Raw genomic sequence first — 23,019 nt, forward strand, 5'->3', positions numbered from 1 at the left:
AGAGAGAGAGAGAGAGAGAGAGAGAGAGAGAGAGAGAGAGAGAGAGAGAGAGAGAGAGAGCTAGAGAAAGAGAGAGATGAAAGTATTTACAGAACCTGAGAGAGAGAGAGAGAGAGAGAGAGAGAGAGAGAGAGAGAGAGAGAGAGAAGAGAAGACTGTCCACATACATGATGGTGATTGATAAGGATGTTATGAAACCTTACATGTAAGTAATTTCCTGTTGGTTAAAAGAAAGGGTGGCTTGTATGCTAGTACAAAAACTGTAATTTAAACATTTTTCTTCAGTATTTTAATTGCTTTAATTTAGTAGTTGGAGCAGTTGTACATTTATATTGTATGTGCTTCAATGACGACATTACTTTGTACACATCTCCCCATCTTTTTAGAATTCTTCATACTCCTTACTTGTTATTATATAATATTATTCTATCACATTCACATAAGCATGGTTTGTTTAGTCATTATGCAATGACCCCTAACTACCAAGGAGGCAAAAATGACAAGATTTGGTACTTATTAATGTATGGATTAGTATATTCCCTTCACTGGAGGTCATATTTTTATTAATATTTTTGCTTGAAGGTATCATATAAGCCCCTGTTATATTTCTAAATGAATTCTCCAAAATGCACATTTCCTGAAAATAAGTTGCATATACACATACACATTATATATATATATATGTGTGTGTGTGTGTGTATACACACACACATTGTTGGATGTATCTGGTTTTTGTGGATTTGCTTGTTTTGTTCTTACAAATAGTATTGGTATGAATATTTGTATTTTTCCTTATTGTCAATAACATCCCTAGGGCTTAAACCCTATAGTAGGATAGCACTCCCTTTAGGAAGACTCTCAACAACTGGCACATTAAATCTCCAGATACATCTGACTACTCTTTCATTCAGAATTCTAGGGATATTGCTGAGAGGTCACAGTATCTAATGCTCTCCCTCACAAGCCACTATCCAGGGTGTTCCCCAATATTGATTAGTCAGAAAACTTCAATTAGTTCTTACAAAGGGATAATTACTGAAAAGGTATAGCAAGGATAATAGATGCAAAAATATCCCCTCCCCCTTTTTTTGGAGTGGGGAGGGCAGGGCAATTTGGGTTAAATGATTTGCCCAAGGTCACACAAACTAGTAAGTGTTAAGTATGGCTAGTTTTGTGTTAAGTATCTGAGGTCGGATTTGAACTGAGGTCCTCCTGACTCCAGGGCTATGCTCTATTCACTGAGCCACCTAGCCACCCCAAGCCCACTCTTTTCTTATTCAGGTAGAGAGGTCTCATGTAAACTGAGGGATGTTTCCCAACCTCCTTCCATCCCCTCTGTCCCAAACGGTAGCACGGAAGTATCAGTGTGGCTTAAAGAGGATGTGGAATAGACACCTCTAGTTTTTTCTCTATCTACCCTTCTCCAAAGTGAGATTTTAACCAGTTAATTAATTAGATTAACTCTCAGAAGGTGGGGCAGGAAGTTGGGGCTAGAGGCCATTCTGCTCTCTTCAGAAAGAGAGGGTATCAAACTAGAATTATATCTATCTTCTCCCTTAAATATTATTAGTCTGGTGATGTGACCAGGTTCAATATGATTTCTTTTTTTTTGTTTATTTGTTGGGTTTTTTGGGTCTTTTTTTGGAGGGTGAAAGGCACGGTAAGTGGGGTTAAGTGACTTGCCCAAGGTCACACAGCTAGTACATGTTAAGTGACTGAGGCTAGATTTGAACTCAGGTCCTCCTGAGTCCAAGGCCAGTTCTTTACTCACTGTACCACCTACCTGCCCCTCAATATGATTTCTGATTGCTGTGTTTTCATTATTGGGGGGAAGGAGAACTGCAAACTCTATATCCAAGGCTTACTTCTTTCCCACATAATACCAGTTCCACAAAGAACACACTTAGAAAATAAGAAACCCATTTATTCAAACTGTAGCAAAACCGATTATAAAAAGTATACATAGGAGAATATATATACACACATACCAGATAGTTCAAAGTGAAGGAACTATCCTATTGGGATTGAGATAATTCAGTCCAATCAACAGAAAGTCCCAAGTCTCACCCAAGGGAAATTCCCTGAAGTTTCTCGTGTAGAAGTTTCTAGGGATATGATGGAGACTGCCAGCTCCTTTCAGATCTTCCCAGATTTTTTCCTTCAGTAACCTGAAAGGGGTTGACTTCTTCCATCTTCCCTCTCTAAGCAGAAGCCAGAATTGACTCAGAGCTTGGAGTCCCAAAGAAGAATGAAAAAGGCTGGAGTTTTCCTGCTCTCTGCAACTACCTTATCTCTCATAAAGAGCAGGGAACTCATCTCCACCAATCAGGAGTGAGAACCATACTAATGGACTTTGGGATTGGGGGTTTTACACACACACACACACACACACACACACACACACAGTTCCAAGATAGAGGGTACTCATAGTTAAAGTATAAAGGTAGTGAGGTACACATTTAGAGAAGAGTTGGTGCTGGGGGTACCTCACAACTCTCAGCTCTGAGGGTTCTCATCTTCCTTTTTTGCAGTCTCCACCAAGTTTGCTTCAGGGTGATATCAACTATGGATAAATTGTTCCATTGCTCAGCTGGGCTGGCTTCTTTTGAGCAAGATGTCAGTCCACTGCTGGGCTGGGTCAAGAAGTGCTATTGACTGTGGCACTTGTTTCTTGTTAGGGGAGTTTATTTGCCAGTGTTACTAGGTCTGCTGATGACTCTGGTTGCTGAGGGAACTCTTGATGGTGCCTCTGACCTTTTGAAGTCCCAGGAAGGAAAAGTCAAAAAGTGAAGAGGGTGGGCCACATATATCTTGTTATAATAAAATTCTTATAGACAAACTTTTGGCTATGCTGACAGTCCTTCTGGATCCAAAACCAATCAGAAGGGTTTTTTTTTTTTTTTAAATCACCACACAGTACAGACTCCTAAGTTATTCAAAACAGACTTTCAGAATTCCAGCATTTATTGGAATGGGCATAGGCAGATGATATCTGAGTAGGCTTTTAACTGACACTGGTCAGTCCCTCAGTAGTCAGTCTCCTCTCCAACCCACCTCACAACAGAGGGTACCTGAGTCAAAATCAATTGGACTGTTTTGTCACATTTCATCAGCAATTTCAAATCATTTTTTAGAATGGATGGACCAATTCACAGTTCCACTGAATGAATTAGTATTCTTGTTTTTCCAAGTTCCTTCTAATACTGAATTTCTCTATATTTTGTCATCTTTGCCACTTTGATAGGTATGAATTAATATTTCATTTATAATAATATCTCTTTAATTTGCCTTTTTTCTAATTAGTGATTTCAGCACTTTTTTGTGTAATTGTTGATAGTTTGTCTCGTTTTGCAAGCGATTTTGTTTATCTAGTAGGTTTTAATCTTATAGATTTTTGTCAATTTCCTGTAGATTTTTGCATGTTTTTTTTAACTTATGTTTTGTACAAATGCCTTCCTAGTCTGTCTTTTCTTTTTGTATTTGCATCTATCACGTTTGTGCAAAAGTTTCTTATGTTTGTATAACCAATGTAGACTATTTTGACTTTTATGACATCCTTTATATAACAGCTAATTACAAATTCATATTATCTCTATTCTTGTGAGAGATGTAACCTATTATTTCCTTTTATCTTTTTAATAGTGAAATGTTTTGTATTTAGCTAGTTTATTCATCCATTTGGACCTTGCTATGCTTTATGGTATGAGATGGTAGTCTAAAGAAATTTTCTGGTAGATAATCATTATCTTTCCCAAAAGTTCTTGTTAAATAAAAGAATCTTTCCCCCAATATTTTGTTTTAGAATATAAAGAATTGGAACCACCAACTTAAAAAATAAGTTAAATTACAATGTTGTGGGATCTGTCACTCTTCAGATACATGCAATTCATTGTTAAACTATATGTAATATTTTTTGGTATTTTCATGTGTTACATATGTTACTACTTCATTTAGCTATTATTATTATTACTAGTATTGTATTAGTTTCCTCCTTACTTAAATCAGCCTTATTTAAAGTGGTGCTTTGCATTATATGTGCATTGTATTTGAATTAGCAAGGGTTTGATGTACATTCTCAGGTGATTTTCAGGGAATCAAAATATTTTGGCCTCAGGAAGAAATGTAACAGCTGTTTTAAAAGCCTTTCCTGTAAAGACTATCTTTAATGTTACTGTCTCTTTAGTTGGTAAGGAAGCTTGGAAAGTTATAGTTTTTAGCTGTTGTCCTATGTGAATTTTGTTTTGGTAGGTTTTTGGGGAGACTGAGAAAAGAGAACTAATGGAGGTGATTTCAGTGAAACTGGAAAAGACAGAGAGATAGGAGAAATGGGTGAAAAGAATCCCTGAGAAGAGATTTTGCTTGGTAACCTGAGTGAACTATTATGGTAAAACTGTGTTCTCAGAAGTCAACTTCAGTTTCAGTAAGGGTTAAAGGTGATCGTTCTTTTTCACAGTAAAAATATGGTAAGCAGTTAATGATCTTTGTATGATGATTGATGACATAAAGTATAGTCAGTAACTTTGTTCTAAAGGAAGTTAGAGGTTTTTGGTACATAGAGATATGAGCCATTGCTTATTGAGAAAGAGGTTTCTCCAAGTTTATTAAGTGAATAAATACTGGGGCTGTAGGCTTCAAGTTAGTGGATTAATCCATGAGAAAGACTGCAATTTTAACTGATTAATGAGAAAATATCCAAACCTACCCCTGGATTGCCCTAGAACTCAGGATGATAAAAATTTATAAGATAAGGGAGTCAAGTAACAGTCTAAGTGAAAGGGGCTTCCATAAAGACCCTGTTACAAACGCTTGTGGTGTGGAGTCAAGTGGCTGCCAATGGCGTGCTTCACGAGCATACAAAGACTCAGCCTTAGCTGGTTGACAGTAGAGACTTAAAGGTGGGAAAAACAGGCCAACCACGGAAAGAAACGGACTGCTCTAGCATCAGCCCTTGTTTCTATGGTTTCGGACTAGTCTCTTCCGCTTCCCTTGCGATGCATAGTGGGAAATGGAGTCTCCGCTTAAATGGACAACCCGAGGCGCCGACAGATCAGAGACTTCACTTCCCAGCGTCCAGCGCGGCGGCTGACTAGCCGGTCTGCAGAGGCAGGAGTGTGAAGGGCTGGCAAGCCGGTTCCTGTTGCATCAGCGGCTGCGCGGAGGCAGAATGCGGCTTTTCATGAGCGACGGCGCCCCGGGCAACCTGCCTGTCCTGGCCGCGGCCTGGAGGGCAGGGGCCCGGGACAAGCTGACCATCAGCACCGTGGGCCCCGAAGGTACCGGGGACGAGGCGCTAGAGTCCAGATCCTCCTTCCTGCCCCCGCTGCTGATCCCCGCCCTCACCCCGGCTCACCTACCCCCCCACCCCTACATGATCTCTCCCCCACCACTCCTTTCCCCATTTCCCCCGGATCCTCTCGTTAGCCCTCCCCTTGGTGTCCACCCCCAGCCCCGCATCCCTTCCTCCTGCTAGCCGACGCCTGCTCCCCTCCCTCCCCTAATCTTCTCTCCCACGGAATATTTTAAAAAAAGAAAAGAAAAAGTTTCATTGATGTTGAAAACTAACTAATGAACAGACCCAAAGCATTACTGCGGCGTCTCTATTCCTCCCCTCCCCCTCCCCCTGGAGCCCCCAGCCTCTTCTTTGTGCTTCCCCCTCCCCGGCAGCCCGGAGATGCAGAGGCAGGAAGACCTGAATTGGAATCCTGCCCTAGACCTTTACTAGCCGGGTGACTTTGGGCAGAGTTCCTTAACCTCTCCGCCACAGTGGTCCTTAACTTTAACATGAGCTAGTTGGGTTGGATGGAGCCCGGCAGTGCCTTTCAGCATGTCTGTGCCTTACCATTCCTGGCAGTTATTCCTTTTAGTTATACCTGATCCACCCCCTTATTCCTCTGGCTTGTCTCGGGTCGCCTGTAGTCTTCTTTTCCAGTCATTGCGAGTCATCTGTATCACTCCTTATTTTTCCAGGTGTAAAGCTCATTCATTCCGCACGCATTAATTTTTGCTGTGTTCCTTGCTAGGAGCTGAGGGAGTTACAAAGTTTAGATATGGCAAATTCTTACCCTCCTGGAATGGGCAAGGGGCTGATAAGATGCAAAGGCAGGTCACCGAAATAGAATATGCGAGAGGTTATAGTTGTAAAACAATGTGCTGTGTGAGCTCTGGGGGTGGAGATCATTAGTGTTCCGGGGAGAAGGGGGGGGTGTCAGAGAAGATCCTTCTCAGTTATCCTTGTTTCTTTTGCTAAATGTTACATAGAGTCAGTCTGAAATCCATTTTTGGTCACTGCCAATCACCTTTCCCCTTTCACAGTAAACCTGCCTTGGAAGTTCTCAGCTGAACTTGTTCTCTGTCCTTTTCCTTCCCCTACGGTTTGTGTGCTTTAAATGGGTCTTCATAGTTAGGGTTCAGTGGGTCTATTCTTAATGCTGTCTGCTTCCCTGTTCCCTCTTACCAGAGCGTGTGGTCCCATTCTTGACTCGGCCTAAACTTCCAGCCCTGAAACTAGACAGTGGTCATTACCTCTTTTCTACTAGTGCAATTTGCAGGTCAGTTTTGGTTGGTGTAGGTAGGGGGAAGGGAATGGGGATGAGAGAGGAGGAGACTGGGTGAAAAATTAAGAAATAAAGTCTTATGACTTCTGTTCTCCAGCCTTGGTGTTCTCTGGGGATGGGTCCATCATTGGCATAGATTGATGCAACCTTCCCTGAATTCATACCCCATCTCTTTCTTTTCTGACAGATATTTCTTTTTGTTGTCTGGTTGGGAACAAGATGACCTCACTAACCAGTGGCTGGAATGGGAGACAACAGAGCTACAGGTAGGGGCTGTGGCCTGACAGGTAAGGTGGTCTGCAAGCCTTTTGTTCATAGTAACTTCATGTTCTTCCCCATCTTCCTGTAGCCTGTTCTTTCTGTTGCCCTCTACAACTTGGTGGTCCATGGAAAGAAGGGAGAGGATGTCCTTTCTCCTGTCCGGAGGGCATTGGTCCACCTTGACCATAGCCTGAGTCGCCAAAGCTGCCCTTTCCTGGCTGGGGTGAGTGGGGACTAGGGGTACAGGGAGGAAGGGATTTTCTATGAGGATCTGAGTTGGCAAACTTTTTCTTCTTTCTCTTCTTGCTAAAGGATTCAGAGTCTTTGGCTGATATTGTTCTGTGGGGAGCGCTTTACCCTTTACTCCAGGATCCAACTTACCTTCCTGGTGAGAACTGTACTTAGTGCTCAATCCTGCAGCCTCTGGGGGGCAAGGTGTGAAGAATTTTGAGTATGGGAAGTATAGAATGCCCACCAGGGGTGGAATTTTGTTGGAAGATCTGGAAAGGGGGATGGGGGAGGAGGGGATAAGTTCCTGGGGTGGAGAAAAGGGAGTTTGTAGCTCAAAAAAAAGAACCAAACAATGATCCTTTTTGCCCATTCTAAGTTTCTGACTTCTTTTTCCCCCTTCTCTCCTTCCCTGGTGCCCAGATGAACTTGCTGCCTTGCAGACCTGGTTCCGGACCCTGAGTGTCCAAGAACCATGCCAACAGGCAGCTGAATCTGTGCTGAAAAAGCAGGGGGCCTTGGCTCTCCGAGTATATCTACAAAAACAGCCACAGCCCAGTGTTCCCTTAGAGAGACCTGTCAGTAATGAGCCTGAGGTATGAGGTGGCAAGGAAGGAGATTTGTAGGGGATTCAGAGGTATATTGGGGTGGTTAGGAGATGGACTTTGCTAGTGTTACTTACTTGGGGACATTGTTGGGAGGAAAGAAGAAGGTTTCCCTTACCCTGGAAATTGCTCTACTTGGTGGGGCATGGGTGGGGTTCTCTGTCCACAGGAGGATGAGCTATCTGCTCACACGATTTCTGAGGAGGAGATTGCCATGGCTGTAACAACTTGGGAGCAAGGACTAGATGCTCTGCCTCCAGTTAGACCACGGCAGAACCCATTGTGAGTAGGAACATGTATTTCCTTTGTTCCTTCTACCTCGTTTTAAAGGGACTTTTGGATAGATTAGTCACATAATCCCAATTGCCTCCGAAAAACCAAAGCAAAACAAAAAACTGCACTAAGGCTTTTGGGACAATTTGTAAGGAAGGTAGAAAGCACACACAGGAAAAAAAATACATCGTTACAAGTGTTCTTAATGTTTGTAAAGCAACACTACCTATAATTAATATACACTACCATCTGAGTACCTCAGTGCTCTGTCTGTTAACCTGACCCTTAGTCCCTTTGTCTTGAATCTAACCTTCTAAACTGCCAGGTTGTCACCCTGACCTGTATTCTTCCCCTTCTCACTAGGTTACCTGTGGCTGGTGAAAGGAACGTGCTCATTACTAGCGCCCTTCCCTATGTCAACAATGTCCCACATCTTGGCAACATCATTGGTTGTGTCCTCAGTGCTGATGTCTTTGCCAGGTGGATTGGGGCTGGGGAAAAGACTGGAGTGGGGAAGCTCCTGGGGAATGAAGAGGGATTGCTAGAGGGAGGGCTGGGCTCTGAGGAAAAGCCATGTGTCCTGGGGATGGGGTTTGGGGAAGGGCCTCATGAATGACAGGTTGGAAGGCAAAATCCACCCTTAAGGAACAGGGATGTAGGAAAAAAAAAGCCTTGTAAAAGGATGGAGAGTATATGTTTGTGAGGACTTTTTATCATTGTATTCCCAGTCCGTAGAGCTATTCCTTGTATACAGTGGGTTCTTAATAAATGTGCTTTTTTTTGGGAGGGACTGGAGTAAATGGGGGCTAGGATTGGCGTAGGAATAGATTGTCCCTTTTGACCACCCCGTTGCTCTCAAGGTACTCGCGACTACGACAGTGGAACACGTTGTACTTGTCTGGGACAGATGAGTATGGGACAGCAACGGAAACCAAAGCCATGGAGGAGGGCCTAACTCCCCAGCAGATCTGTGACAAGTACCATGCCATCCACACTGACATCTATCATTGGTTCAACATTTCCTTTGACTTCTTTGGTAGGACCACCACCCCACTTCAGACCAAGTAAGCTCACATGATGGGGCGCATGGAGTGGGTGGGGTGACTGAGAAAACTGAAAGGGTGACTGGTGATGGAGCTAAGTCTGGGGGTTAGGTGAACTCCTGGAAGCTTAGGCAAGTTGAGTATTAGCATGTTAACGTTTTTTTCCCCTGAATATATTTTTATTTATTTCATTAAACTTGTAAAAACATTTTTAACATAACTTTTAAAAAATTTTTGAGTTCCAAATTTCCTCCCCACCCCTCCCCTAGCCCCTGAGAAGGCAAGCCCTATGATATGGATTCTCCATGTGAAGTCATGAAACATTTCCATGTTAGCCATGTTGCAAAAGAAAACACACAAAATAAAGTCCAAAAAGTATAGTCTGTACTTTTCTGTGTACAGGAGTTTATATTAATGATAGGGGAGATGAAAAGAGAAGGTAAAAAAGCATGACTTGCCCTACTGGGTTTTTCCTTCTTGCTTCCTTATTCTTCTTGCCTTTGCTCATGAAGTGCAGAAATTGTCCTTTACCATCCTTCTCAGAGCCCCCCAGGATATAAATTTCTGGATGTAGTTCTGTCCTAGATATGTAGAATCATATTAAAACACCGATATTGTCCCTGATCTCATAGAGCTTTCCCTCTTATACTTAAGAGTTCAGATCCCAGGCTTTGGTAGTTACTAGCTATGTGGCCTTAGGCAGGTCACTGGGCCTCAGTTTCATCATCTATAAAATGGGTTTGGGCTAGATGATCTCTGATGCCCCTTCTAGGTCTAAATCTATGATCCTGTACTAGACAAAATAGTAATGTATTGTTAACAGAAGTGCAGACTCTAAAGTTTATGGAAGGAAAAGGTTATTATCAAAGATTATGGTGGCATTTTGGGGCTGACATCTCTCAAGGCTACTTGGAAGAAGTAAACAGAAACGAAGCAAGCCTTTCTGGGCCCACTGGCTTTTTTTGTTTGTTTAAGAGCCTGAGCAGGCTCTATGCTTATTTTGCCTTGGTTCCTCTGATTTTCCCTGTGTTTCCCTTCTTCCCTGGGTACCCTGCCAGGATCACCCAAGACATCTTTCAGAGGCTGCTGTCTCGGGGCTTCTTGCTCAAGGATACAGTGGAGCAGCTTCGGTGTGAACGGTGCTCTCGATTCCTTGCTGACCGATTTGTGGAGGGCATATGCCCTTTCTGTGGCTATGAGGAGGCCCGTGGTGACCAGTGTGACAAATGTGGCAAGCTCATCAATGCTATTGAGCTAAAGGTCAGAGAAAGCCCAAGACATACCTAGGGGGTCCTTGTTCTCACTGAGTTCTTTGTCTGATAACTTTCCTTGTTTTCACTCTCCAGCTAGGACTCAGAGCCTCGCCCTCTCCCCATCTCCTTGGCTTTGATCTTGTCATTTACCTGCTAAACCTTGCTCCTGCCAAGACCTCTGCCTGCATTTTCAAGGGTTGCTCTGCATGGGACCAGCTCAGGTGGAGCTCATAATTTGTTTTGTACCTTCATGGTTTTCTCTCTGTCCTTTCTCTCCTTCCAGAAGCCTAAGTGTAAGATCTGTCGGGAATCCCCTGTGGTGAAATCTTCCCAGCACTTGTTCTTGGACCTGCCCAAGGTAAATTCTCCTGTTTTTTTTTTTTTTCCCATTACCCCATTGATTTATATCCTCTCTGTTCTGCTGACACCGCTTTCTTCTTCATTCCTTCTCGTCCAGCTGGAGAATCGTCTGGAGGAGTGGTTGGGCAGGACTCTAGCCGGCAGTGACTGGACACCCAATGCTCGATTCATCACACGATCGTGGATCCGGGATGGGCTCAAACCTCGATGTATAACTCGTGACCTCAAATGGGGTACCCCTGTGCCCTTAGAGGGCTTCCAGGACAAGGTCAAAAGCTTGACAAAATTTCCTGCTCCCCCTACCTAAACTGGCTCTGAAGCCTCTGTGCCCTGGAATTGACTCTGACCCAATAGGACTGAATTTGTTGGAGATTATATTGTTTCAGTAGTGGGGGGAGGCCTGGTTGATGAGTCTTGACTGTTTGTTACCATCCTTATCCTTCTGGTTCTCTCTTCACCTCATTCCACTCGATCCTCATCCTAACGTGTGTCCTCTCTCCTGATTCTCCAGGTGTTTTATGTTTGGTTTGATGCCACAATTGGCTATCTGTCCATCACGGCTAACTATACCGACCAATGGGAACAATGGTGGAAGAATCCAGAACAGGTAAATTGTACTTGAGCCTAATGTTCTAGGAGTGAATGTTTGGAGAATGAGAATCTACAGAGAGAGAGAGGGAGGGATGGAAGGGTGGGGAGGGGGGATAGAGAGAGAGTGAGTGAGTGTGTGTCTGTCTGTCTGTCTGTGTGTGTTTGGGGGGGAGGGGTGTCTGCCTTCCTCTTGAATATCTGATCTCATTGAGATTTCTCTCCTTACTCAAACTACCAGGTGGAGCTCTACCAGTTCATGGCCAAAGACAACGTCCCTTTCCACAGTGTTGTCTTCCCTTGCTCAGCCCTTGGAGCCGAAGACAACTATACCCTGGTCAGCCACCTCATTGCCACAGGTGCCCTGGGTGATGGGGTAGGGGTAGGAATAAGTGTGGGATTTTGAAAGACAAGAGGAAGATGAAGTCAGTGACTGTGCCCTGTAGGTGATGTTTTTGGAAAGGGGGTTGAAATGAACCTATGCTGAGGAAAAAAGAAATAAGAAATTCCAGAGAAATGAAGGAGATGGGCTGGGGCACGGGCAGGTAGGAGAGCAAAAGTTCCCTTTTCCTAATGGAAAGGTCTGGTCAGCAGAATCGGGGCAGGTTTTGCTTGACTTGCTTAGTTTGTTGAGGTGTGGTGTGAAGAATTATCCCTTTTCTTACCATGGCTAGAAATTGTGTATAGAAAAGCTTATTTTTAAAATGGTTTTCTAAAACATTTTTTTGCTTTTAAAAATTACATTTCTCCCCCCCACCAGCCACATATTTTAAAAATTAATCTGTCTTCTACTATCTTTACTCACCCCTCTCCAGCAAGTTTTTTTTTCAAACCCACAACAAATCTCTTAGCACATATTTACAATACGTATTTATATACGGATCTCAAAATCTGTGTCTCTTTCTTTTCTCTGTCAGGAGATGTGGAGTTTTTATTTTCATTCTTTTGTCTGCCTATCATTGTGTTCCTCAGCCTTTCTTTCAAAGTTGTTTTTCTCTTTAATGCTGTTATCATTGTATACAAGGTTCTCCTAGTAGTAAGATCACTTTGCAGAGGTCTTCTCGGTTTTCTGTCTCTCTTCACCTTTTATGATTGTTGATAACTTAGATTTCTTCCTTTGAAAACTGCCTGTTCACATCCTTTGATCATTTATCTATCGGAGTTCTTAATTTTATACATTTGAATGAGTTCCATGTATATATTTACATGTATGATTGTCTTGGAAATGAGACCTATAGAGAAAATCATTGGAGAGATTTTTTTCCTGATTACCCATTTTTCCCCTAATTTTTATATTAGATTTGTTTGTGCAAAAACTTTTAAAATTTTCTATTCAGTTAATCAAAATTGTATATTTTATTTTGTGTTATCGATCTCTTTCCCACTGGTTTGGTCATGAACTCTTACTCATTCATAGACTTCTTCCTTGCTCCTTCAATTTGATTACGATGTGATTTTAATTTCTAAGTTATGTATTCCTTTGGAAAATCTCTTGGCATATGGTATGAGGTGTGTCATATTGCTTTCCAGTTTTCCTAGTACTTTTTGTCAGAGTGAGTCCTTTCCCCAGTAACTGAAGTCTTGGGTTTATGCTAGTGTCGCTTTTCTTCTCTATGTAGTATACGTGATCTGTTCCAGTGATCAGCTTCTTTTTTGTTTGAACCAGTACCAAATCATTTTAATGTTAACTGCTTGGTAGTACAGTTGGAGATCTGGTACTAATGAACTACTTTCCTTTATGCTTTTTTTATTTCCATTATTACCCTTGAGATTCTTAGCCTTTCATTTCTCCATTTGAATTTTGTTATTCTTCTAACTTCATAGACTGTTCTTTTAGGAGTTTGGTTTAGCAGTGAATAAAATAAATTAATATAGGTCATATTGTCATTTTTGTTATATTGCCTCAACCAACCCATGAGCGATTCATGTTTCTCCAACTTTTTAGGTCTGACTTTATCTGCAAAGAGTTTTATAGTTAGATTCTTATAGTCCCTGGGTGAATCTCGGAAGACAAGATGTGTATATAATGTATGTGTGTTATGGATAATCAGTTAGACTTCCCTGGTATGGGAGAGGGGGGAACTGACATGTAGTATTATGGGGAAATGGGTGGAATTTTGCTAATGTGGAAATACCATGATTGGTGGATGTGAGGGGGTTCTGAGCATGTATAGGAAGGAGGAAGAGACAAGACTCATCCTGATCCTTTTCTTCCTGTCTAGAATACCTGAACTATGAGGATGGGAAGTTCTCCAAAAGCCGAGGTGTGGGAGTGTTTGGGGACATGGCCCAAAACACAGGCATCCCTTCCGACATCTGGCGCTTCTACCTGCTTTATGTTCGGCCTGAAAGCCAGGACAGTTCTTTCTCCTGGGGTGATCTGATGCTCAAGAATAATTCTGAATTGCTTAACAACCTGGGCAACTTTGTCAACAGGTGAGACTTAATGTGGGAAAATATAGGCTGGTGGGTAGTTGGGGGCTAGAATTTTGTTCTGTGGCTTCCTTGTTTCCTGGGGCTGGTGGGAGATGGGGTGTGATGGGAGAAACTGAGCTTCCTTCCTTTGGGAAGGGTTGGAGGCGAAGGAAAGGTAGGAGGCCTCATGAAGCAGTTGAAAGAGCTGGGTAAGAATATGTAGATTTGGGGGTGTGGTTAGAAAGTTGTATGTGGTTAGAAGATGGGCATGTGACAGGAGGGAGAAGCCAGAGTGGAGAGAAGTGTCAACTATAGGCTCCCACCTTTCAGTGAATGGATGTGTAAATTAAAAGTTGGTTGAAAATGGACATGTGTAAAAGAAATCTTCTATTGATGTTATGAAACTGTAAATAACTTTACAAATATCTTCCTCCGCAGAGAAAAAAAACATAATAGAGGTTACTCCCCACCCCCTCTCCCCCAAAGTTTTAAGAATGGTGCCTGTGAGACAGGAGTGTGCTGCTGTTAAACTTTAATCACTTTGTAGCAATTTTGGTACCTCGTGATCCTTACACGCCTCCCCATCCCTTGCCCAGGCCGTAGGAATGTCTCCCTCGAATGAGAATCCTCTTAACTACTTAGGTAGCTAACTAGGAAACTAGTAGTCTTGGATAGGAAATTAGTTTGGCCCCTGCTCCTTTTTTTCCTGTTTCTTTAGTGTTTGATAGTACTAATATAGGCTATAATATCATCAGTTGATAATTCTGAACGTGATAGTGTCTATAAAATTAGCACATAATCTATTTTTTCAATTATTTAAGTGAGGAAATTTTGTAAAAATAAAAATAAAAAAACACATTAAGACATATACCTAGAGTACCCAGCTGGACTAGATAAACTCTAAGATTCCTTGACATAGACCTTATTGTATCAGTTATATGAATAATGAGGGAATCTGGGGTCATGGAAACAGGGAAGATTTCAGGGCTGGGGAGGTTTTGTTGGCTGAATTTTGGCAGGTAGGTGTGGACTCAACTTGCTCCCCCCTTTTCCTTTTCCCTCCAGAGCTGGGATGTTCGTGTGCAAGTTTTTTGGAGGCTGTGTGCCTAAGATGACGTTAACTCCGGATGACCAGCGACTGCTTGCCCATGTCACATTGGAGCTTCAACAGTACCACCAACTGCTGGAGAAGGTCCGGTGAGTACTCGGAATTTCACCTGCCCTCTTCCTCATTCCTCCATGGTCTAACCTTTGGCTGTTCCCTCCTAGGATCAGAGATGCCCTTCGCTGTATCCTTACCATCTCACGGCATGGCAACCAGTACATTCAAGTGAACGAGCCCTGGAAGCGGATCAAGGGCAATGAGACCGATAGGTAAAGAGGTGTGGGTGTATCCTGACATTCAGAGGGAGGTCTAGATGCCTATGGGCCCCCGAGTAACATCTTCTCCACCCTCCCCAGGCTCCGTGCTGGCACAGTGACAGGTGTGGCAGTGAATATGGCGGCCCTGCTCTCCATCATGATGCAGCCTTACATGCCTGCAGTCAGCACAACTGTCCAGGCCCAGCTGCAGCTCCCACCTGCAGCCTGTGCTGTTCTGCCTACCAACTTCCCATGCTTCCTGCCTGCCGGACACCAGATTGGTATAGTAGGTTGTCTTCCAGTTATACAAACCGTTTCAGAAATTCTCTGTTCTCCTTGAAGCCTTTGCTTCCTCTCTCCCCCAGCTCTCGTTTTAGGTGGGAAGTTCCCAAGGCTTCATTCTGCCATCTATCTTATCTTTCACTGTCATCCTTAAAATGTAACATAAGGAATGCTGTTTATTAGATTCATCTAAGCCTGAGTGGGTCTGGCCCTAGTCCTATCATGTTTTATCTGAGAGGTCCTGGGAGTGGTTCTTTATGGTATCATTAGTATGCCAGCAACGTCTCTTACTTTCCTTCCTCTGAAGCCTATTTATACTTTGGCCTCTATGGTCTCTTAGGTCAGAGTGCTATGTATCATCTTCTCGAAAAGGTGTCAGTCTTTATTCCCTATTTGAGTTGATTTCTCCTAAAGCTCCTTCAGAACTTCCTTTCAAGGATGGCAGGTATCAAAGCTGTTGTTCCTTTCATGCAGCTGGCTTAACCTTTCTCTTTCCTCACAGGTTAGTCCCTTGTTCCAGAAGCTAGAAAATGATCAAATTGAAAGCCTGAGAAAGCGATTTGGAGGGGGCCAGGTAAGGAGGACAGAGGGTCTGTGCTCATTTTCTCCCAGTAGTTAAGGAGCCCTTGTCATGACTTCCTACCATTCCGTCTCCAGACAGCCTTCCTCCTCTTCCTCCCTTTGTTTCTTTTCATCTTATTAGTACCTCACCTATAGCTTCTCTTTTTCCTGTCTTAGCTAGAAGATTCCTTGGAGTTAAAGGTAATCACTCTCCCTATTGAGCTATTAAAGGGATACTTGCAAGCATGTTTCTGTGTGGGGAGGGAGAATTGATGCAGGGGGTAAAAATGCTCCCCTTATTCCTTCTGAGGCCAAAGTTTCCAAGGCAGAAGCCCCCACAGAACTAGCAGATCCTGAGCAGATCAAGCGGCTAACAGATGCAGTGATGAAACAGGTGGGTTCAGGGAAGAGGGAGGGGGCCAGCACTGGGCTGTACCCACTCCTCCTCCATCCTCCATCCTCCATCCTTTCTGTAACCTCTCAGGGCAACATCGTCCGAGAGTTGAAGGCCCAGAAGGCAGACAAAGCCCAGGTGGCTGCTGAGGTGGCCAAACTCCTGGAACTAAAAGGACAGCTGGCACTGGCTGAAGGGAAGCCCCCTGAACCTCCAAAGGGCAAGAAGAAGAAATAAAAAGGAAAGCCTGAGACACTGGCTCAGTGTGATTGAGTAAAAATCATTTTAATACAGCGGGTCAAGATAATAAATATAACATCTATATACAAGGTGTGGGACCTTCCCTTCAGAGCTTGTGTGCGCAAGCACGCTGATGGGCAACTGGGAAAGGGAGAGCAGAGCTAAAGGCCTCCACGTCCCAGCCATTCACGACCGGGGCAGGCTGACCATGCGGTCAATTAGGGCCTGGCGTGTCACGTCTACCTCCTTGGTCAGCCGTTCAATCTCTCGCTTCAGCCGCTCGTTTTCTGCAGCCAGATGGGCCACCTTTCGTTCGTTCTCCTGTTCCTTTTCTTTCACACTTCGCTTCCGACTGCGAGCAGGAGACTGCTCACTGTGCCTCCGTTTCCTATTTTTTCTGAGTTCCCCCTGCTCCTCCTCTTCTTCCTGGGCCAGTGAGCTCTGGCTGGACTCAGGAGAGCAAGGGCTCTGGCCATTGCTCGTAATTCCCTCTGGCCCAGGCTCCTCAGCTAGCCAGACCAGGGAGGCTGGGTCAAGAGTAGTAAAGCTTTTCAGTTCTTCCTACAAAGAAACAAAAGATGCTATGACACCAGAGAGAACTCTCACCTTCAGCTGCAATGCCTGGTAGCTGTGCCACCTGGGGCTAGTCATTTTCCTCATCTGTAAAATGGGAATAATAGCTGTACTCCCTACCTCAGGGTTGTTGCAGGGACATTACTTCTGCTGACTTTACCTGGTCTGTTTCAGGGAGTTGGGCATATGTTCCTCCGTTTTCTTCGGAGGACAGCACCTCTTGCAGGTCCTCATACCAGGCCTCTAGCTCCCAGCTAGACAGCGTCCCAAAGGAGAAGGGCAGTGGTTCAGCTGCCATCTCCGCTTAGATCGGACTCTGGGGAAAGAGTGTTGGCAATAAGGATGCTTCACAAAACAAGCTGGAAGATTCTCATTCCTGATACCATGCCATTTGTACAGAATTTATGGGGGAATATAGGTTGACATTTCAGGGTAACTTGTCATTTATGCTGACCTTACCCTAATCAAGCTGCCTCCCAAATAAACACCGGTAAAGGGTCATCAAAAAGAATAGTGAATCAGACAACTTAGGAGGACTGGGCCAGGGGAAGCGAACCTATACTGAATCATCATGAATATTCTCAAAGATTAGGGGGAAAGGCCTGGTCAAATTTACCTGCTCTCAGGTGTGGTGATGTATGAAGACACACTTTCTTCTGGAACACTGAAGAGTAGAGAGAAAAAGACAGTAAATTCACTGGAAAGATTGTTCCTTTACTCTCCTTCTTTCTCGGCCTGGAAGTTGTCTGAGAGCTATACTGATCGCTTAGGAGTCCATACATCCTTCTCCAATGTGTGGGTACTGGTCTAAGAGCCTAATTCCCTTTATTTTTAGTTGCTGACATTTGTTATCTTGATTGCATAATGGGAAACATTCCAGGCAAACCATAGCCTTCATAACATCCAAATTCGGCCACAAATAATTGCTGGAAAGGGGACTAGACTGGCACTTTCCTGATTCTGTGTCCCCTTGACAGGGTAGGGACAGCTGCAGCCCAGAGGTGGCAAGCAGCAGCTTCGGGAATCCCAGGAGGCTGGAGATGCAATACCGCCCCCAGTATTTCTCTGCTGGGCTGTCAGTCCCCTATGGGACTCTGCCTTGCCTTCCTGCATACAGGACAGGGCTTTCATCAGCAGTGAGGCCCCAGGCCAAGGGTTCCAGAGTCAGGAAGGGGGCTGGCCTGATGCAATGGTTACATAGGGCTGCTTGGAAAGGGACACAGGATAGGGGGATGCAAGAAAAAATCCAGTCTGCTGGAAGTGCAGCATGCCAATTACATTGCGGGTGCCCCAAATTGGAGAAATATCTGTGCTGTGTTAATAAAGCTTCCAGGCTATGGTAAGAGGAAATCACTCCCCTCTCGGACTTCCATTATCCTCCTTATTTTCCAAGTGTCCCTTATTTCTAAAATTCTCTCTGATGAAGGGAGACGTTAAGCGCAGGGTCCAGGAGCACAAATCCCCAGAACAGAGTGAGCCCAGATTCCTGCTATCAGATCAGGAAGGAAGGAGGGGGCGAGCTAAACTGTAGCCCAAATCCCAAATTATGGAGGTTGAAGGGAAGACTCCTGACACCTCTCACTGTTATTGGGTGGGTGATGGCAATGCTCCCCTCCGCTGGCAGGCCAAGCTCCCCTTCCTCCCTGCCCGAGCCATCACCCTGGTACCCGAAGGGTGCAGCATCCCAAACACCAAGTTATCCGAGTCACACCGGGAGGAGGGCGGGGCTGTCCTTCCACGGAAGGGGGAGGGGCATGAAGCTCTCGCACTTCGGACAAGAGAAGCCCGCAGCTCTTTTTTGGGGGGAAGGGGGTGATGAGCTCCATAGGATCCTGAATTTATTAGGATCTTAGGTTTTTAAGGTTAGAAAAGACCCTGGAAGGGAAGTTCACGTCTTGGGGAGGCAGCCCCTGGAGTAGGGGTGGATTCCCTAATTTTGGAGGGCAGTAAGTGACACGGGAGGGGAAAAGATAGGGACTGACACTCGCCTCTCTTCGCGGGTCCCGGCTCTGGTTCTGGCTTTGCTGCTGCCACCAGATCATCTTCATCATCATCTATCCTTTGTCTTGTACTCAAGCGTCTGACCTCGGCAAGGCCTTGGGTCCATGCCTTTTAAAGCAGCCCTGCCCTCCTCCCCGGGGAGGGGCGGGGTGTAGAGACACCACCCAATAGGTGAGGGGCACGCCAGCTTTGGCCCCGCCCCACCCTCTGGCTTCCACCACTCAAGAGCTTCTAGGGCCCCCCTCCCTAGCCCCACTCTGTACTGGGGTAGAAGTCGCGTTGTACCCGGAAGTGGCTTCGGGTCACGAGGCTCTGGGGAGATGGGTGAGTCATGCGAGTGCGCGCGAGCGGGCGCGCGCGAGCAAGAGCGGGGAGGAGAAGAGGGGAGCGGAGGGAAAGGGAGGAGGGGTGTGGGGCCGGGAGAGGGAGGGAGATGGAGTAAGCGAGGAAAAGAGGGCGGAGATGATGCAATGTTTGGCAACCGGTGTCTGCCCGCGCGCACGCGCACGGGCTGTGGAGGGCGGGAGGGGGCGGGGGCCCGGGCGGCCTACAGCCGCACAACTGCCTGGAGCGGCCAACCGCCCCACCCTGGGCCCTGCCAATGCCCCGGCGTGGCTGGGGGCCTTCCCGGCCTCCGCCGCCTCTCCCAGCCGGGGCCACTTGGGGGTCGAGAGAGGCCTGGATGCGCTCCAGCCCCAAATCGACGTTCTCTCTCCCTTAGGCCTCCTTTTGCTCCTCTGTAAAATGGGTTGGCGGGGGTGGGGCAGGGAGAGAGCTGACTGGGTGATGTGAAAAATCCCAACTCCGATCCCCAGGGCTGTCACGGGTTTCTCTCTGTCACCACTGAGGGTGACCTATGCCTCCTATTGCACACTCCCCAACCCCCAACCAAAGCAAAGGGTCTTTAACTTCAATCTCGGGGTCATGCAAGCTTCCCCTAAGAAGGCCCCGCTGAAGATGCAGCACCCCAAGACTTCCGCCGCTCACCCAGATCTGGACTCTGATCGTCGCTGTCCGTTTGGACTTTCCTTCCCGTCGAGCACGGGGGCTCGAGACCGGGTGTGATGGAAATCATCCTTCGGCAGATTATCTGTTAAACGTGCTTATGGAGGAAAGAAAGATAAATAAGCAGTTTATAATCCAGCAATAAGTAACGACTCCGGGAAGTTGTAGGGCCGAGTGATTTTTGCACACCAGTAGGTTGAGCACCTATAATAAATGTTTATTGAGATGAATTTTTAAAGTACTTTAATTCACCATAACATTGAATGCTTGCTGGGTTCTTGGGGAGGGCAGGTAAGACACGGTCCCTTTGTTCACAGGGATTACAGTCTATGAAGAGGGTGTGTTATAAATACAGATACAAAAATAATGCACGCTATTCTACATGAAAAATTAAAAATACATGATAAATGCCTGAAGTTCATTCCTCCATGAGAAAGAGTGCTAAAAATCAGAGAAGCCATCCTGCAGTTCGGACTTTAAAATGAGTTGGGGATCCAGCAAGTGAACAGAAAGAATAACAATTTCAGGAACGTTAACAAGCCCTCTACTTTGGATTACATGGAGAGGGTCAGTTAATTACCCTGATTAACACCCCTTTAAGGGATACAGATGGAAAAAAGGTAATGATGTCAGATTATGGAGTGTCTTTAACGCCAATACCTTTTTTTCTGGAACAAGGATATTTGAAAAAATAAGTGACGCGGCCGATCCTGTGCAGGAGGGAGCTTAGTTTGGCCAGGGTCTATGTAAAGGATGGACTGGGTGTGAGCACTGCCAGTCACCAGCCACATCGCCCCTGGGTGCCTCAGTTTACTCATCTGCAAAAGGAGGAAAATGAGGATGTCGCCTACCAAAAGGCGCTGCTGGAGCACTAGACAAAGACGGAGGCCGTGTGTTCCCGAGGTGACACGGCTGGAGCTGTCAGATGGGCAAATGACAGGTGTGCTGTGAGAAGCCTGGGGACCTGTTACCTCTCGGGCAGCCGAGGGTCTGGCCTTAGGTGACATCCCCAAAGAGGCCGTGCGCCCTGGGTCGGTGACAGGCGGAGGGAGGTCTGGGGGGACTGGGGGATTAAGAGCTGCCCAACTCCCTCCTCTTAGGGATCAGGAAAGGGAGGATCAGAGAGGTTTCGTGACTGGCTCTAAGTCGCCTCGGCGGAGAAAGTAGCGAAGTTGAGATTCGCACTCAGGTCCTCGGACTCCGGGCCTAGCCTGTACCGCACCACCTCTTTGGGGAGGCTGGCGGGGAGGGGGGGTCCTGCACTCCCACTCTCCTTGACTGTCCAAGGCTCGGTCTTGGGGCGGGCCCGGAGAGGTCATTGGTGGACCGGGAATTAGCTCAGATCCCCGCAGGGAGGAGGGACGGGTTTGTTCCCTGGGGGATTGATCGGGGGGGAGGGCGGTGCAGGCGCGTGTCCGCATGCGCACTGCGGTCCCTCCCGTTGGTTCGTCGCGGTCCGCGGGGTGGGGGGCCTGACCCCGCCCCTCTCCCGTCCGGGCGGCGGCGGCGGCGGCGGTGGCGGCGGCGGCGGCGGCGGAGCGGCGACCCGCGCGGGGCCTTCTGGGAACGGAATCCCCAGGGCTGCCCCTGGCCCCTATGGCGCATGCGCGGGAGGCCGCTCGGTGATCCGCGGCAGCGGCGGTGCTTCCTGCTAGGACTGGCCGGAGGCTCGGGCTACACCGACCCCCTACCCCCCCCCCCCCCCCCCCCCCCCCCGGGCGGCGACTGCGCAGGGCGGGGCCGGCCGGCACTATGGGCCGCGGGGAGGCGGGGGCGCGGCCCCCCGCCCCTCCAGCTCCTCATCCACCCCCCCCCCCCCCCGGTTCCTCCCCGCCCCCCTCCCCCCCCGCTTTGCCCTCCCTCCCTCTCTGCTCCCTCCCCGCTCCCCCTTTCTCCCCTTCGCCTCCCCTCAGTCCCCATCCCCGCGCCGCTTCCTCTCACCTGCTCCCTCCCTCTCGCTCCCTCCCTCCTCCCCCCTCGCCCTCCCCTCCCCCTCCCCCGCCACCTACCTCTGGGTCTGTCTCCTGCCTCCTGCGCCGCCTCCTTCCTCCTCCTCCCGACACGGCGCTCACCCCTCCGCCCTCCCCCAAGTTCCTTCCTACTCGCCAACCTCGCGTCCCCAGGCCGAGGCGGGCCGGCGGCGCGGGGTGACAGGGGTGTCGGGGGGCTGCGAGGGAGGCCCTCCTCGCCCGCGCTGCCCTCCGCCGACACTTAGGGTGGGGGAGATGCAGGAACCTTCACGGCGCCACGGCTGGGGAGGGGGATGGAGAGGCGCCTGCACTCCGGGGTCTCCACGAACGCGGAACGTGTAGGGGGAGACGTCGGGTGGCAGCGGGGACCCGAAGGGAGGTCACCCCGGAGGGCTTCGGGGCACTTGAGTCCTGGCGGTCCGTGGGCTGAGCTGTGTGTGCGCGTGAGCCCTCGGGAGAGGAGACTCTAGTGGGTGCTGGCGCCCGCTTTGTGGCGGTCTTCCGACCCTCGGGGCGGAGGGCCGCGGTCTTCCGAGGGGGGAGGGGGGTGTCCGCCGGGCCCGGGCAGCAGTTGGGATCCCTGCCCTGTCCCAGGTCCCCGAGGCCGCCGGGAGAGTGTCGGGCGCTGTCATCTCGCTGACAGGCCCCCTCCCCTGTGTTGCAGGTGTGGGCTAAGCCGGAGGCCCCGGCTTGGACTGGACACCACCATGTTTGCAGAGATGTTCAGGTAGCCGTGCGCCGCGGGCACCCCCTGCTCTCCCGCCCCAGCTTTCAGAACGTGCCCCTGAACGCCCCGGGGCTCTTCCTAGGGGTTGCCCAGGCCCCCGTAGGCATGCGACTCCCGCTGCTTTCTCCCCTTTCTAGCCAAGCCTTCCCTCATGCCCTGTCCTGTGTCCCTCCCTGCCCTTCTGCCAGTGCCCACCAGAGTGTCTGTGTTGTCAGGCGAATGGGAGCTGAGCGCACACAATGAATGGGGGCAATGAGAGCAGCGAAGCAGACAGAGCTGGGGGCCCTGGGGCCTCCCCTGTCCCTATTGGCTGGCAGCGCTGTG

General features: G+C 47.5%; 3 protein-coding genes and 2 long non-coding RNA genes across 6 annotated transcripts; 2 read left to right on the forward strand and 3 right to left on the reverse strand.

Annotated features, from left to right (window-relative positions):
- Window positions 1-5,076: 5,076 nt before the first annotated feature.
- On the forward strand, window positions 5,077-16,508 carry MARS1 (methionyl-tRNA synthetase 1). 2 transcript variants are annotated; one of them, XM_069080139.1, is made up of 22 exons: window positions 5,077-5,273; window positions 6,458-6,548; window positions 6,742-6,820; window positions 6,904-7,038; window positions 7,128-7,203; window positions 7,467-7,639; window positions 7,818-7,930; window positions 8,285-8,401; window positions 8,782-8,985; window positions 10,023-10,224; window positions 10,501-10,575; window positions 10,675-10,845; window positions 11,089-11,184; window positions 11,407-11,524; window positions 13,388-13,601; window positions 14,646-14,777; window positions 14,850-14,954; window positions 15,042-15,228; window positions 15,727-15,798; window positions 15,963-15,986; window positions 16,096-16,179; window positions 16,270-16,508. In XM_069080139.1, exons 1-22 carry the CDS (start codon window positions 5,165-5,167, stop codon window positions 16,414-16,416), a joined length of 2,724 nt encoding a protein of 907 aa, XP_068936240.1. In that variant the 5' UTR covers window positions 5,077-5,164; the 3' UTR covers window positions 16,417-16,508. The 2 variants fall into 2 exon arrangements, with proteins under 2 accessions (XP_068936240.1, XP_068936247.1); XM_069080146.1 differs by lacking the exon at window positions 15,963-15,986 and having other exon boundaries at window positions 5,078-5,273.
- On the reverse strand, window positions 16,440-17,290 carry DDIT3 (DNA damage inducible transcript 3). The gene is made up of 2 exons (XM_069080153.1): window positions 17,153-17,290; window positions 16,440-16,980 (listed from the first exon to the last, which is right to left on the reverse strand). The coding sequence occupies exons 1-2, from the start codon at window positions 17,288-17,290 to the stop codon at window positions 16,606-16,608; spliced, it is 513 nt and encodes a 170-aa protein (XP_068936254.1). The 3' UTR covers window positions 16,440-16,605.
- On the reverse strand, window positions 17,148-19,046 carry LOC138155106 (DDIT3 upstream open reading frame protein). The gene is made up of 3 exons (XM_069080161.1): window positions 18,981-19,046; window positions 17,609-17,656; window positions 17,148-17,308 (listed from the first exon to the last, which is right to left on the reverse strand). Exons 1-2 carry the CDS (start codon window positions 19,044-19,046, stop codon window positions 17,615-17,617), a joined length of 108 nt encoding a protein of 35 aa, XP_068936262.1. The 3' UTR covers window positions 17,148-17,308; window positions 17,609-17,614.
- Window positions 19,047-19,216: 170 nt separating this feature from the next.
- On the forward strand, window positions 19,217-20,228 carry LOC138155117 (uncharacterized). The gene is made up of 2 exons (XR_011166764.1): window positions 19,217-19,317; window positions 19,809-20,228. It is a non-coding gene; the product is annotated as an uncharacterized lncRNA (long non-coding RNA).
- Window positions 19,966-21,974, reverse strand: LOC138155114 (uncharacterized). The gene is made up of 3 exons (XR_011166763.1): window positions 21,940-21,974; window positions 20,659-20,816; window positions 19,966-20,095 (listed from the first exon to the last, which is right to left on the reverse strand). It is a non-coding gene; the product is annotated as an uncharacterized lncRNA (long non-coding RNA).
- Window positions 21,975-23,019: the final 1,045 nt, after the last annotated feature.

Source organism: Petaurus breviceps, unplaced genomic scaffold (assembly GCF_028583685.1).
Source record: "Petaurus breviceps papuanus isolate PSGF00001 unplaced genomic scaffold, PetGlider_PUasm1.0 154, whole genome shotgun sequence".
Lineage (NCBI taxonomy): Eukaryota > Metazoa > Chordata > Mammalia > Diprotodontia > Petauridae > Petaurus > Petaurus breviceps.